This window comes from Microcaecilia unicolor, chromosome 3, assembly GCF_901765095.1.
Source record: "Microcaecilia unicolor chromosome 3, aMicUni1.1, whole genome shotgun sequence".
NCBI classification, from domain to species: Eukaryota; Metazoa; Chordata; class Amphibia; order Gymnophiona; family Siphonopidae; genus Microcaecilia; species Microcaecilia unicolor.
Window position 1 is genome coordinate 229,279,318 of NC_044033.1, and position 14,278 is coordinate 229,293,595.

At 44.3% G+C, this 14,278-nt stretch overlaps 1 protein-coding gene across 1 annotated transcript in view; it reads right to left on the bottom strand.

Moving 5' to 3' along the window:
- The window catches only part of LOC115464430, a 153,331-nt gene that overhangs the window by 6,447 nt on the left and 132,606 nt on the right, over positions 1–14,278 (bottom strand). Inside the window, exons 7-8 of the mRNA XM_030194811.1 lie at positions 12,385–12,405; positions 12,274–12,300 (exon numbers count right to left, since the gene is read on the bottom strand). Coding sequence (XP_030050671.1) covers positions 12,274–12,300; positions 12,385–12,405 — 48 coding nt within the window. The remainder of the gene's footprint in view (positions 1–12,273; positions 12,301–12,384; positions 12,406–14,278) is intronic.

The window sequence follows — 14,278 nt, forward strand, 5'->3', positions numbered from 1 at the left end:
GACCATTGTCAAGGGGGAAAAGAGCATTGAAGGCTATGGGTGAAAGATGTAACAAGATGCAGGCCTGACTAAGAAACAGATTATCCCAATAATGAAAGGTGGTGTAAATCAAAGGCCACAGCCCCTCCCCAAGATGTCTATGTTTACTTGGGAGCCACATAAGAGCACCCAGTGGCCTGGGGCCTAATGAAAACTGTTCCAAGTGTACCCAGAGTTTGTAGGGCTGTGCCTGGTACCATTCTAAAGCTGCATGCGCTCGAGCTGCTGTGTAATACTAGTAAAGTTTGGGGATCCCCAAGCCCCCCCCCCCCGCCTCTTGTCTTGGTACAGGAAAGATCTAGGTAAACGCGAAGCCTACCCGACAAAATAACACGTATAAAATGATCTTGTAGCTTAGAGAGAAACCCCCTGGACATCTTCAAGGGAAGAACTTGAAACAAGTAGAGTAAGTGGAGAAGGATATTCATCTTAACTGTAGTTATATGGCCAAACCAGGAGAGGGCTAGGTCTTCCCCAATGATCAAGATCTCCAATGATAGCTCTAAGCAGGCCTGTATAGCTCGCTGAGAATAAATCAGAGAAGCGTGAGGACAGGAGTACCCCCAGATAGCCCTGTGGCCCAACGGAAGGGAAAGGAGGCCTGCAATGAGTCCAATAGCTGCTTAGGTAAGGTAGCATTCAAGGCCTCCGATTTATTCATGTTGATTTTAAACCCAGATACAGCTAAGTACTCATTAATAACCTGCAAAAATTTAGGAAGTGAAGTTAATGGTCGAGTAATAAACATCAGTACATCGTCCACAAAAAAGGACAGCTTATGATTTTGATTTGCAAAGTGGATACCTGAGATATCAGGATTCAAGTGCACTTTCAACGCGAAAGGTTCCATAACCAATCGCAAAGAGCTTTGGAGATAGAGGGCACCCCTGATGAGTACCTCTAAACAAGAAGAACACAGCAGAGTTTCCCCCATTTATTCTAACATAAGATTTAGGAGAGTTATAAAAGGCCTGAATCCAGCCACAAAGAGAAGGGCCTACCCTAAAGTGTTCCAAAACCCGATACATAAATGGCCAATGGAGCCTGTCGAAAGCCTTCTCTGCATCAAGACTAAAAAGGCACATAGGGATCTGGGCATGTCTAGATAAATATAACAGATCTACGGCTCTTCTAATGTTATCCATGGCTTGACAATGAGTTACAAACTCCAAATGGTCGGGGTGTATAAGAGATGGCAAAACAATTGCAAGGCGATTTGCGAGTACCTTTGCTAGGATCTTAACATCTGCATTAAGAATAGAGATGGAGCAGTAAGAGGCACATTCAGTGCGGTCTTTATCTGTTTTTGGAACTACCGCAATCCAGGCCTCCATCATAGAAGGTGGCAAGATTGCCCTGGTTCGGACTTGATTGAGTAAATCAGCAAGAAGAGGGGCCAACTCTGGGGCAAATGTCTTGTAAAATTCGTTAGGCAAGCTGTCTAACCCAGGTGACTTCTAGGCAGGGAGACCTTTAATAACCTTTTGAATCTCCAATGGAGTTACCGGCCTGTCCAGATCAGCTTGTTGTACAGGGGATAGTGAAGACAGGTTGCAGAAAGCTAGGTATTCCGAAATAACCTCTTGAGTGGGCTGAATCTCCTGCAAGTATGATTGATAGAAAGTTTGGAAGCGCAGGCGTATCTGAGAGGATGTGTTCAGAGCATTGACCTTACCATCCCGGATATGCACAATTGTGCGGTCAACCCTTTGTTTGCGCAATCTAAGGGCAAGGGTTCGTCCCGGTTTGTTAGTAAATTCATAAGAACACGCTTTCTGCTGTGCCTGCACCAAACTTAATTGCTCTGAGTAAATGGCGTCTAGTTGGAGCCTAACGGCACGTAATTCCTGAATGGATTCAGGGGACCCCCTGGCCTTGTGATCAGCCTCCAAACATTGAATTTTATCTAGATAGCTAGCGAGTTGCATCCTTTGGAGATGGGCACGCCTGCTGGCCAGTTGTAAAAAATATCCCCGAGCCATGGCCTTCATGGCGTCCCAGACTACATTCAAAGGAGGGCCTGAATCAATATTATGTTCCAAATACTCTTTTACCATTGCTCTGTAGCCTCCCACCACCTCCGCCTCCTGCAACAAGCGAGTGTTTAGAGTCCATCGCCTGTCTTTTTCCTTCATAAAAGAAGATAGTGAGACCCAAACCAGTGCATGATCTGATATACTGATATTACCTATACCAGTGTTCAGACCCCCTTCAACCAATCTAGAGTCCAGAAAGATATAATTAATGTGTGTGTAGGAGTCGTGTACAGGGGAATAGTAAAAATAGTCTGCAGGTGAGAGAGACGCCAAACGTCCAAAGATCCCAGAGAATGTATGAGGGAGCTCAGGGCAGAGTACATCTTAAAATCTACACCAGGAGACCCACGGGAACGATCAAGATCAGGGTTTAGCGTGGCGTTAAAATCGCCGCCCATCACTAAGGTGTCTCGAAGAAATGGGGCCAGAGCCTCTCACGCAAACGGGCTTAGAAAACACCCTGGTGATCATTGGGTGCATATATGAAAGCCAAGGTGACATCCACCCCATCAATAGTAATATGTAAAAATAGGAAACACCCATCTGGGTAAGGTTACCATATGGCTCCAGAAAAAGGAGGACAGATTGAGCCAGTCTGGGTTTTACTTCCATTGATTTCAATGGAAGCAAAACCCGGGCTGGATCAATGTGCTGATTTACTCAATGTTTCTGTTTTTCCTACACCTGGGTCCCGTTTAATCTTAACAACCTGAACTGGCAGAGACGAATGTATCAATATAGCCACCCCGCATTTCTTAGAAGAATCAACAGGTGAGGCAAAGCAAGCAGTGGGGTAGCAAGGATGAGAGAGGAGCCTTTTGTGGACACGGTGAAGGTGTGTTTCCTGCAAAAATACAATATATGGTTTAAAGTGCATCAATTCTCTAAAAAGCTTTTGACGTTTCTGAGGCATATTTAAGCCTTTTACATTATAGGACAAGACTTTCAAATCAGCACTTATCTCCTGATGCTAAGTCCAAGTATAAGCAATACATATAAATCCAATTATTTCCTCCCCAGACCATGTTGGAACTTCTAGGACTCCAATAAGTAATGAAGCAGAAGAACTCCCCCCCCCCCCCCCCACACACACACTACCACTACTACTACTACTACTACTACTACTACTACTACTACTACTATTTAACATTTCTAAAGCACTACCAGGGTTGCGCAGCGCTGTACAATTAACAAAGAAGGACAGTCCCTGCTCAAAGGAGCTTACAATCTAAAGGACAAAAAGTGCAGTCAATCAAGATTGAGGCAGTCTAGATTTCCTGGATAGAGGTACAATGGTTAGGTGCCGAAAGCGACATTTAAGAGGTGAGCTTTGAGCAAGGATTTCAAGATGGGTAGGGAGGGGGCTTGGCGTATGGGCTCAGGGAGTTTATTCCACGCATAGGGTGAGGCAAGGAAGAAAGGGCGGAGTCTGGAGTTGGAGGTGGTGAAGAAGGGTACTGAGAGGAGGGATTTGTCCTGTGAGCGGAGGTTACGGGTAGGAGCGTAAGGGGAGATGAGGGTAGAGAGGTAGTGAGGGGCTGCAGATTGAGTGCATTTGTAGTTTAGTAGGAGAAGCTTGAACTGTATGCGGTACCTGATCGGAAGCCAGTGAAGTGACTTGAGGAGAGGGGTGATATGAGCATATCGGTCTAGGTGGAAGATAAGACGGGCAGCAGAGTTCTGAACGGATTGAAGGGGGGATGGATGGTTAAGTGGGAGGCCAGTGAAGAGTAGGTTGCAGTAGTCAAGGCGAGAGGTAATGAGAGAGTGGATGAGAGTTCGGGTGGTGTGCTCAGAGAGGAAAGGGCGAATTTTGCTGATGTTATAGAGAAAGAAGCGACAGGTCTTGGCTGTCTGCTGGATATGCACAGAGAAGGAGAGGGAGGAGTCGAAGATCACTCCGAAGTTGCGGGCAGATGAGACGGGGAGGATGAGGGTGTTATCGACTGAGAGAGAGAGTGGAGGGAGAGAAGTGGGTTTGGGTGGAAAGACAATGAGCTCGGTCTTGGACATGTTCAGTTTCAGGTGGCGGTTGGACATCCAGGCAGCAATGTTGGATAAGCAGGCCGATACTTTGGCCTGGGTTTCCACAGTGATGTCTGGTGTGGAGAGATAAAGCTGGGTGTCGTCAGCATAAAGATGATATTGGAAACCATGAGATGAGATCAGTGAGCCCAGGGGTGTAGATTGAAAAAAGAAGGGGTCCAAGGTCGTCCAACTTATAAGATAACTCAGCATACTGCCTCCCCAGTTCTTGAATACTGGAGGTTTGGGTCGAAATCAAATCTGCATGCTCATCTAACTTCAGTTCGATATTATTATTATTATTATTAACATTTGTATAGCGCTACCAGACGCACGCAGCGCTGAACATCTGACATAGAGAGACAGTCCCTGCTCAATAGAGCTTACAATCTAAAAATAATACAAACAGACAAGATAATTAAGGGTGAAGGAAGTACTGGGTGAGAAGGAACAAGGGGAGGTAATTGAGTAGTAGCTATCCTCTACTCTCCCCTCCAGCTTGTGGAGCTTAATGTAGCTATGCGGTCCAAAATTTCCTCCTTAGAGGTTCTTATATCTGCTCATATCCTGGATAGAAGTTGCCGCAGCTCACTAGAGATACCCATTTTTGAGGGAGGCAGCTGCAACTCTGCTAGTGATAATGCGGAGTCTGAGTCAGAAGGGGAGAGCCGCACCGGTGACCCATGGCGCCCAGAGGCCTTACCTCCCGCTCATCTCGGCGAGTGATCAGTGTTCTTTTTCTATGAGGAAGTGGATTTACTCATAGTCCTCAGAGATCTGGAGGCCAACTCTGTTAAAGTTCAAAAGAAAAGCCAATGGAGTTGGATAAAGCCATATATTAGCGTGGCTGGGCAAGACTGAAGGAGCTAGGCTGCCATATCGTGCAGTGATGTCACTTTCTCATCACCTTCTCCTACACTTTTTAATTAGCAATATAAGATATCATAGCACTCTAGGTGTAGCATGATATGATGAATTTCAGAGTTATACTGATTTTGCTGAAATCACATATATATAAAAATATTTGGCAGAGTTCTTTTAAAGTTACTTGCTCAGAAAACAGACCTGGCTCTACCCTCCCCCTGAAAACCAATGGTAGTCTGAAACAAAAAGACTATTAAGAGGACTACCAGTGTAACAAAGGTTGCCTAGGAAGATAATGAAAAGTAATCACAACCATTCTCCAAAGAACAGAATCTGTATACTGACAGCAATCACAGAGACTGGAGTTAACAAAGACATCACATCTACTTGAAACTACCAGACCAGGACCACCTAATCTGACAAAAGAAAGCCCATCTACATGAAACTCACAGACAATGACTCTTTAAATCTTGTCAAGTATAGGTGTATACCACAGCAGATGGCCAACCAGGAACCCTTATGATGTAATTTAAACAGGTGACCAGCTACCTTAATCCATCTCAAAACCCAGATAAAACCAGTTTTCAGCTATCCCTAAGTTTTCATTGGATCAAATACCCCCCACCTGATGCTTATGGCCCAACCGGAAATTATGAAAAAACAGATCCCTCTCAGTCTGCCATCTTTCTTTTCCTTTACCTCTCTAGACCTTTACTGAATCTCTGTAAACTAGGCCAGGCTCCAGCAACAACTCTGCAACAAGAAGACATCTTTTCCAGCAAGGATCACCATAAAACCTCCTTCACACTCCAGCCAGCAGCAGAAAGAAAACATCTGAGCCTCAATCAAAGACCATCTAACTACAGAGAAAAGAGCTGTCTCACCACTCCAGCCAGCAGCAGAAAGAATTAATCTAAGCCCCAATCACAGTGAGTTATTCTTAATCCACCCTAATTAATAATTCAGACTTTCTAACAATATTTATCTTGTGGCACATTTCACTTGTGTAAAATCCCTAAAAACTGCCTTCTAACATTGTATTACCTGTATCGTAAATAAACATTGTTAGTAAAAATCTGGTCCTTATGTTCTGAGCACACTTCCTTAAATATTATAGAGAGCAAGTTAATGTAATTCCCCACATATATTCTTTTACATAAGAAACCCTCTCCACTCCAGTCAGTTACAGCTACCAGGTAAAACCACCATAATTGGTAGCATCATTCAACAAATTCTTCTGTGTGAGAGTGAAATCTCTGCAGGACTGAACAAAATCTCAATATAAACCCTGCCTCTCCAGTTCTGTTTCACAGACTCCATATTACCAAACAATGGAGATCTATCCTCTTTACAACTCATCATACAAAAAATATTCAAATTGTGATTATCACCTCAGGAACAGTACACACCCCTTCCACTGCCAGACACTTTATTTAAAGCAGATGGGTTTTTGTTTGTATGGAGAACTCAGAGAAATTCTGGTGGGACTTCTTAAGGATTCATTTTATAGATCTCTGGAGATGAGACAGGTTTCATGAGATGGGAGACAACCAGATGTGATCCCTCTTTGCAAAAGTGGGGTCAGGAATCTCTCGACAGGAAAGTATACACAAGCATTCCACAAAGCTAGGATAGTGCGAAACAGGGTATCCGGGGGTGGGGGGTGGGGGTGGAGGAACGGAACAATTTACAACACAGGAAGGAAACAGGGAATAGCAAATAAAAGGGAAGGGAGAACTGGATCTTCACCAGCAAACTTCTTATGGAGTATTATAGGTCTGGTGGAATAGCCAAGTATATATGGCTAATTAAAATTTTTTAAAGGAGGATTCAGCTCTGATATCGCAAGGGAGGGAATTCCAATGGAAGGAACCAGTGAAATAAAATGCACAATGCCTAGTTGATTCAAGGATGGCCTGTTTAGGATTAGGGAGGAATAAACGAAAATCATTTTGGCCAAAAATATTCCATGTAGTAAAAAAGGAGGAAGGAGACCAAACAACAGCCGGCATGGTTAAAAAGTGAGGTGAAGGAAGTTATTAGAGCTAAAAGAAAATCCTTCAGAAAATTGAAGAAATATCTTACTAAAAATAACCGATTGAAAATAATAGGAAACAGCATAAGGAATGGCAAGTCAGATGCAAAGCGCTTATAAGGAAGGCAAAGAGGGACTTTGAAAAAAGATTGCATTGGAGGCAAAAACACATAGTAAAATTTTTTTTTATATATATTAAAAGCAAGAATCTGGCAAAAGAATCGGTTGGACCACTAGATGTCTGAGGGGTAAATGGGGCACTCAGGGAAGACAAAGCCATAGCGGAGAGATTAAATGAATTCTTCACTTCTATCTTCACCGAGGAAGATTTGGGAAAGATACCGGTGCCACAAATGGTACTCAAAGCTGACGAGTCAAAGGAATTGAATGAAACCTTTATAAACCTGGAGGATGTAATGGCACAAAATTGAAGAGTAGCAAATCACCAAGACCGAATGGTATTTATCCCAGAGTACTGATAGAATTGAAAAATGAACTTGCTGAACTATTGTTAATAATATGTAATTTATCTTTAAAATTAAGCATGGTACTGGAAGATTGGAGGGTGGCCAATGTAATGCTGATTTTTAAAAAAGGTTCCAGAGGAAATCCAGGAAATTATAGACCGGTGAGCCTGATGTTGATGCTGGGCAAAATGGTAGAGACTATTATAAAGAACAAAATTACAGAGCATATTCAAAAGCATGGATTAATGAGACAAAGCCAACATGAATTTAGTGAAGGGAAACCTCGCCTCACCAATCTATTACATTTCTTTGAAGGGGTGAACAAACATGTGGATAAGGGTGAGCTGGTCAATATTGAGGGGCATAATCGAACGCGAACGCCTATTTCCATGGGCGTCTATGTCCGACAACAGGTACGTGAAGAGGAGGGACAGACTGTATTTTCTAAAAAAAATGGACGTCTTTTTTGTTTTTCGAAAATAAGGTTTGTACGGACCAAAATGCCATGGATTTGTTCGATTCTGAGCTGGGCGTTTGTTTTTTTTAGCGATAATGCAAAATAAAAACGCCCAGCTCAAAAACGTCCTAATCCGAGCCATTTGGTCATGGGAGGTGCCACGATTCGTAGTACACTCGCCCCCCCGACATGCCAGGACACCAACTGGACACCCTAGAGGTCAGTGCGGTGGACTTCAGAAACAGCTCCCACATGCATAGCTCCTTTACCATGGGTTCTGAGCCCCCAACCCCCCCTCCCCAAAACCCCACTACCCACAAATGTACAACACTACCATAGCTCTTAGGGGTGAAGGGGGCACCTACATGTGGATACAGTGGGGTTTGGAGGCCTCTCATTTACCAGCACAAGTGTTACAGGTAGGGGGGGTGGGCCTGGGTCCGCCTGCCTGAAGTGCACTGCGGTACCCTCTAAAAGTGCTCCAGGGACCTGCATACATGCAGGCCTCTAGGACTTGGCACACCAGTTGACACCTGAAGACTAATGTCTCCGAAAATGTCCTTTATTGGAATAAGCACCTTTACTCACAGTTAACTGCAGATCAGAGGTTGTGCCCCACTGGCAAAGTCTCCCTGGTACTGAGATTAGCAGTAGGTCCGAGCTGGCAGAATGCTGTACAATGCCCTCTTTCAGCAACATTCAAGGTACAAACTAGGTTCTGTAACGTGGCTAACACATGAAAGGGATCTAAAACCGGCTTACAAAAATGGCCACTACCTCATGGACTACCGGAAACAAAAGAGGGCACACTGTGACCCAGTAAGCAGAGGGAAAAGCACCATGGGAGTAGAGCCTACCAACTACCAACATCGTGAGCACTGAACACAAGCTAGTGGAACCGCGGAGCCCAATACCCTACACCCACCACAATGCATTGCTGATGTGAGTCTGAAGTGCCCTTAACAGAAAAGGTGTCACACTCACCCGAGACCCACATCCAGTGGCGTACCAAGGGGGGGGGCGGGGGCGGTCCGCCCCGGGTGCACGCCGCTGGGGGGTGCCGCGGCGCACGCCTGCTCCTCCGAATTCGCTAAACTTTGTTCGTTCGCTGCAGCTCCCTCTGCCCTGGAACACGTACTTCCTGTTCTGGGGCAGAGGGAGCTGCAGCGAACAAACGAAATTTAGCAAATTCGGAGGAACAAGCACGCACCGCGGCACCCCCCCCCCAGCGGCGTGCACCCGGGGGGGGTGTCATTTCGCCGGAGGGGGGAGGTGTCATCTAGTGGGGGGGGGGCGCGCTGCACCCGGGCGGGGGGCTATCCAGGGCAGGAACGCCACTGCCCACATCAGAACCAGGGAAAGGCTGTCGGAGGATAGAACACATTCTGCTGTCATTGAGGTGGGTACGGAATTTGAGGCTGGCAAAAAAAGTTTGTAAAGTGGGTTTCTTTTGGTGGGAGGGGGTTAGTGACCACTGGGGGAGTCAGGGCAGGTGATCCCCGATTCCCTCCAGTGGTCATCTGGTCAGTTGGGGCACTTTTTTGGGACTTGTTCGTGAAAAAAAAGGGTCCAAAAAAAGTGACCCAACTTCACGGTAAAAACGCCTGTGTTTTTTCCATTATCAGCTAAAGACGCCCATCTCTGCTCGGCCGATAACCACGCCCCAGTCCCGCCTTCACCACGCTTCTGACACACCCCCATCAACTTTATTCGTTCCCGCGACCGAGTGCAGTTGAAGACGCCCAATATCGGCTTTCGATTATACCGATTTGGGCACCTGCGAGAGACAGACGTCCATCTCCCGATTTAGGTCGGAATATAGGCGTTTTTCTCTTTCGATTATAAGCAGGATTGTGTATCTGGGTTTTCAAAAGGAATTTGACAAAGTACCTCATGAAAGACTTCAGAGGAAATTGGAGAGTCATGGGATAGGAGGTAGTGTTCTATTGTGGATTAAAAACTGGTTAAAAGGTAGAAAACAGAGTAGGGCTAAATTATCAGTATCCTCAATGGACAATGGAGCTCCCCAGGGGTTTGTGCTGGGACCATTGCTTTTTAACATATTTATAAGTGATCTAGAGATGAGAATAACTAGTGAGGTCATTATATTTGCTGAAGACACAAAGTTATTCAAAGTTGTAAAATCACAAGAGGATTGTGAAAAATTGCAAGAGGACCTTACGAGACGGGGAGACTGGGCATCCAATTGGCAGAAGATGTTTTATGTGAGCAAATGCAAAATGATGCATGTGGGAAAGAGGAACCCGAACTATAGATACGTGATGCAAGGTTCCACATTAGGAGTCACTACCCAGGAAAGGGATCTATGTGTCATCATTGATGATACGTTGAAACCCTCTGCTCAGTATGCAGCGGCGGCTACGAAAGTAAATAGAATGTTAGGAATCATTAGGAAAGGAATGGAAAACAAAAATGAACATGTTATGTTGCCTTTGTATCGCTCCATGGTGTAACCTGACATTGAATACTGTGTGCAGTTCTGGTCACTGCATCTCAAAATATTTATAGCAAAATTAGAAAAGCTAGAGAGAATGGTGACAAAAATGATAAAGGGGATGAAACAACTTCCCTATGAGGAAAGGCTAAAGAGGCTAGGAATCTTCAGCTTGGAGAACAAGAGGTCTATAAGTGGAGTGGAATAAGTAGGCATGAATTGCTTGTTTACTCTTTCCAAAAATACTAGCACTAGGGGCATGCAATGAAGCTGCTAAGTAGTACATTTAAAACAAACCATGGAGAAGATATTTATTTACTCAATATATAATTAAACTCTGGAATAGAATAAAATAAAACAAAGAAAAGAAGATACCTTTTTTATTGGACTAACAATACATTTTTTGATTAGCTTTTGAAGGTAGCCTATCTTCGTCTGATCTGACGAAGAAGGGCTACATTCTAATCAAAAAATGTATTAAGCTAGTCCAATAAAAAAAGGTATCATCTTATTTTTTTTTTGTTATATTTTATTCTACTTCTATTGATTACCTTTAAAAGTGGACTAACACGGTTACCACACCTCTCCATGAAAAACTTCACTGGCTTCCTATCAGAGAATGAATTAACTTCAAAGTCCACACTTTAATCCACAAGATTATCCCCGGTGAATCCCCGGACTATATGCTCAATCTGATTAACCTTCCAGCCAGAAACATGTCTGAATCTTCGCGAACTTACCTCAACCTGCATCACCCCAATTACAAAGGACTCAAGTACAAAACCTATTACGGATCCAACTTCTCCTTCTTAGGCAGCCAACTAACCAACTAACATAACTAACCACTCCAGCTCTATAGTCATCTTTCCACAACTATCAGCCTGTACATCTTCTCTAACCCCTTATCTTGTTGCATCACTAATTATATTTGTTAACCTGGAATAGCTAAGCCATAGCTAGTCTCTGTAAGCCACATTGAGCCTGCAAATAGGTGGGATAATGTGGGATACAAATGTAATAAATAAATAAATAAACTCTGGAATGCTCTCCCCAGACCTATTCGATCAATCAATGACTATCTACCCTTCCGGAAATCTCTAAAGGCCCATCTGTTCAAGCAAGCCTACCCAAATGAACCAAACTAATCTTATGAATCCATCTTCCCAACACATATCCAAGAGACAACGACAACGATACAGACTACATCTACCACCAAATTTTCCCTATGCCTATCCCGTGTCTCTTCCCCCTCCCGCCTCCACTACCCTTCCTCCCATGCTCAACTACCCCTTGCTCATCCCCCTCACCTCCATTACCCCGCCTACTGTGCCCACCTACCCCCTGCTTATACCTCTCCTACTCCCCTCACCCTTACCTTTCTCTATCTACCTCTCTCTCTTACTATTAGGCTATACTTAACTTATATCTTCTCTTTCAATACTATGTAACCCCTATTACTATGTAAGCCGCATTGAACCTGCTTTAGTGGGAAAGCGTGGGGGTACATATGTAATAATAAATTAATTAAACTCTGGAATTAGTTGCCAGAGATTGTGGAAAAAGCAGTTAGCTTAACAGGGTTTAAAAAGGTTTGGATAATTTTCTAAAAGAAAAGTCCATAAATCATTATTACAATGGACTAGGGAAATCCACTGCTTATTTCTAGGATAAGCAGCATAAAACCTGTCTTGCTGTTTTAGTATCTTCCCAGGTTCCTGTGACATGGATTGGCCACTGTTGGAAACAGGATGTTGGACTTGATGGACCCTTGGTCTGTCCCAGTATGGCAGAGCTTATGTTCTTATGTACAAGGCTGTATTGTGGCAGCACACTGACAACAGCTACATAGAAGAGGAAATTCATATTGTGTAGGTGAGATGGTCAGACTGAGTTACCTGCATAGCTACAGCATCTTCTAAACTCTGAAATCAAACAGAGAAACACAACCGTCAGAGTTCAGAAAATCTTTAAGCAGCAGTGTGACGTACTTGAGAAGAGAAACTTACCTAGTTCAGTATGAAGAGACTCTACATAAAAATACAAAGGAATAAAAGTTAGAGTTCTGGGTTTCTAAAAATGTCCATAGCACTATTTCAAATTTATGCAAGTTTTACCTACGGAAATGTATAAAATTACCCCCAAAGGCGTCAGAGTTTGATTACTGCTCAGTCTGTCTCTGCATATATTAATACACACTAAGGGGTGGATTCAGTAAATGGAAGCCAAATTTGGGTGTAGAGAAAAATCATCACCGAGTGCTACTTTATAAAGGATGTGCTCCCCTTATAGAATAATGCTTAATTACGGATCTCGTACCTTACTTTGACCACCAAAGTTGCCCCTGCTGAAACCTGGTGTAAATTCCGGCACCCAAGTTGGGTGCAAATCCCAGGAATTCTGCAATACTTCGCATCTTTATGCTTCTGACCCACCTGTACCCATCTCATGGCCACAGCCCTTCTGAGTTGCACACCATAAGATTTGTGCACAGATCTTTATAGAGTAGCGCTTAGCGAAATGCACGTACAAATCTAAAATGTTGTGAATTAACACCCATAATTGACTGTTAGCACCCAATAATTGGCAGTTATTGGCTCATTAACCAATTTAATTGCCCATGCAACTCAGGCTGCACACAACTTTGCCTGCCATTTTCAGAATATCTCCATAAATGTAACTTAGGAACAGTGAGAAGAGATTGTAGACATGCAGGTAATTTCTGGAGGAAAAGTTATTTTCAGAAAGCAGAAGGTGTATTTTTTCTAAGTAATTTTTCCAAGGGAATAATCAAAGTCTGTCTTGGCTTTTGCTTTGATTATTGGCTCAAATCCTATCGGTTTCTAAAGGCATTTACACAGGTAAAGCAGTGCAGGAGTGGCCTATTACCTGCACATTTGACCTGTAACATTAGTATTCTGTAAAGAAAAGTAGGCAGCAACTTTCCTGAATAGAACAGACACCTGTTACAGGTGCACGGATTTAGAATTGCTCTAGGTAATTATCACGCATATTTTCCAAAGAGAAGGATGCCCATCTTTCGACACAAAGCGGGAGATGGGCGTCTTTCTCGCGAGGTTGTCCAAATCGGCATAATCAAAAGCCGATTTTGAGCGCCCTCAACTGCTTTCCATTGCGGGGACGACCAAAGTTCATGGGGGCGTGTCGGCAGTGTACCGAAGGCAAGACAGGGGCGTGGTGAAGGGCGTCACTGACGAGCATTTGGTTGACTTTACTTTGTCCATTTGTTTTCAGGACCAAGCATCAAAAGGGTGCCTGAACTGACCAGATGACCACCGGAGGGAATCAGGGATGACCTCCCCTTACTGCCCCAGTGGTCACTAACCCCCTCCCACCATAAAAAAACTTTAAAAATACTTTTTTCCCAGCCTCTATGCCAGCCTCAAATGCCATACTCAGGTCCATTACAGCAGTATACAGGTACCTGGAGCAGTTGTAGTGGGTGCAGTGTACTTCAGGCAGGCGGACCCAGGCCTATCCCCCCCCCCCACCTGTTACACTTGTGCTGGTAAATGTGAGCCCTCCAAAACCCACCACAAACCCACTGTACCCACATGTAGGTGCCCCCCTTCATCCCTAAGGGCTATGGTAGTGGTGTACATTTGTGGGGAGTGGGGGGTTGGGGGCTCAGCACCCAAGGTAAGGGAGCTATGCATCTGGGAGCAATGTTTGAACTCCACTGCAGTGCCCCCTAGGGTGCCCGGTTGGTGTCCTGGCATGTCAGGGGGACTAGTGCATAAGGAATGCTGGCTCCTCTCACGACCAAATGGCTTGGATTTGGTCGTTTTTGAGATGGTCGTCCTAGGTTTCCATTATCGCCGAAAACCAAGGACGACCATCTCAAAAATGGCCAAAGGATGACCATCTCTAAGGTCGACCTAA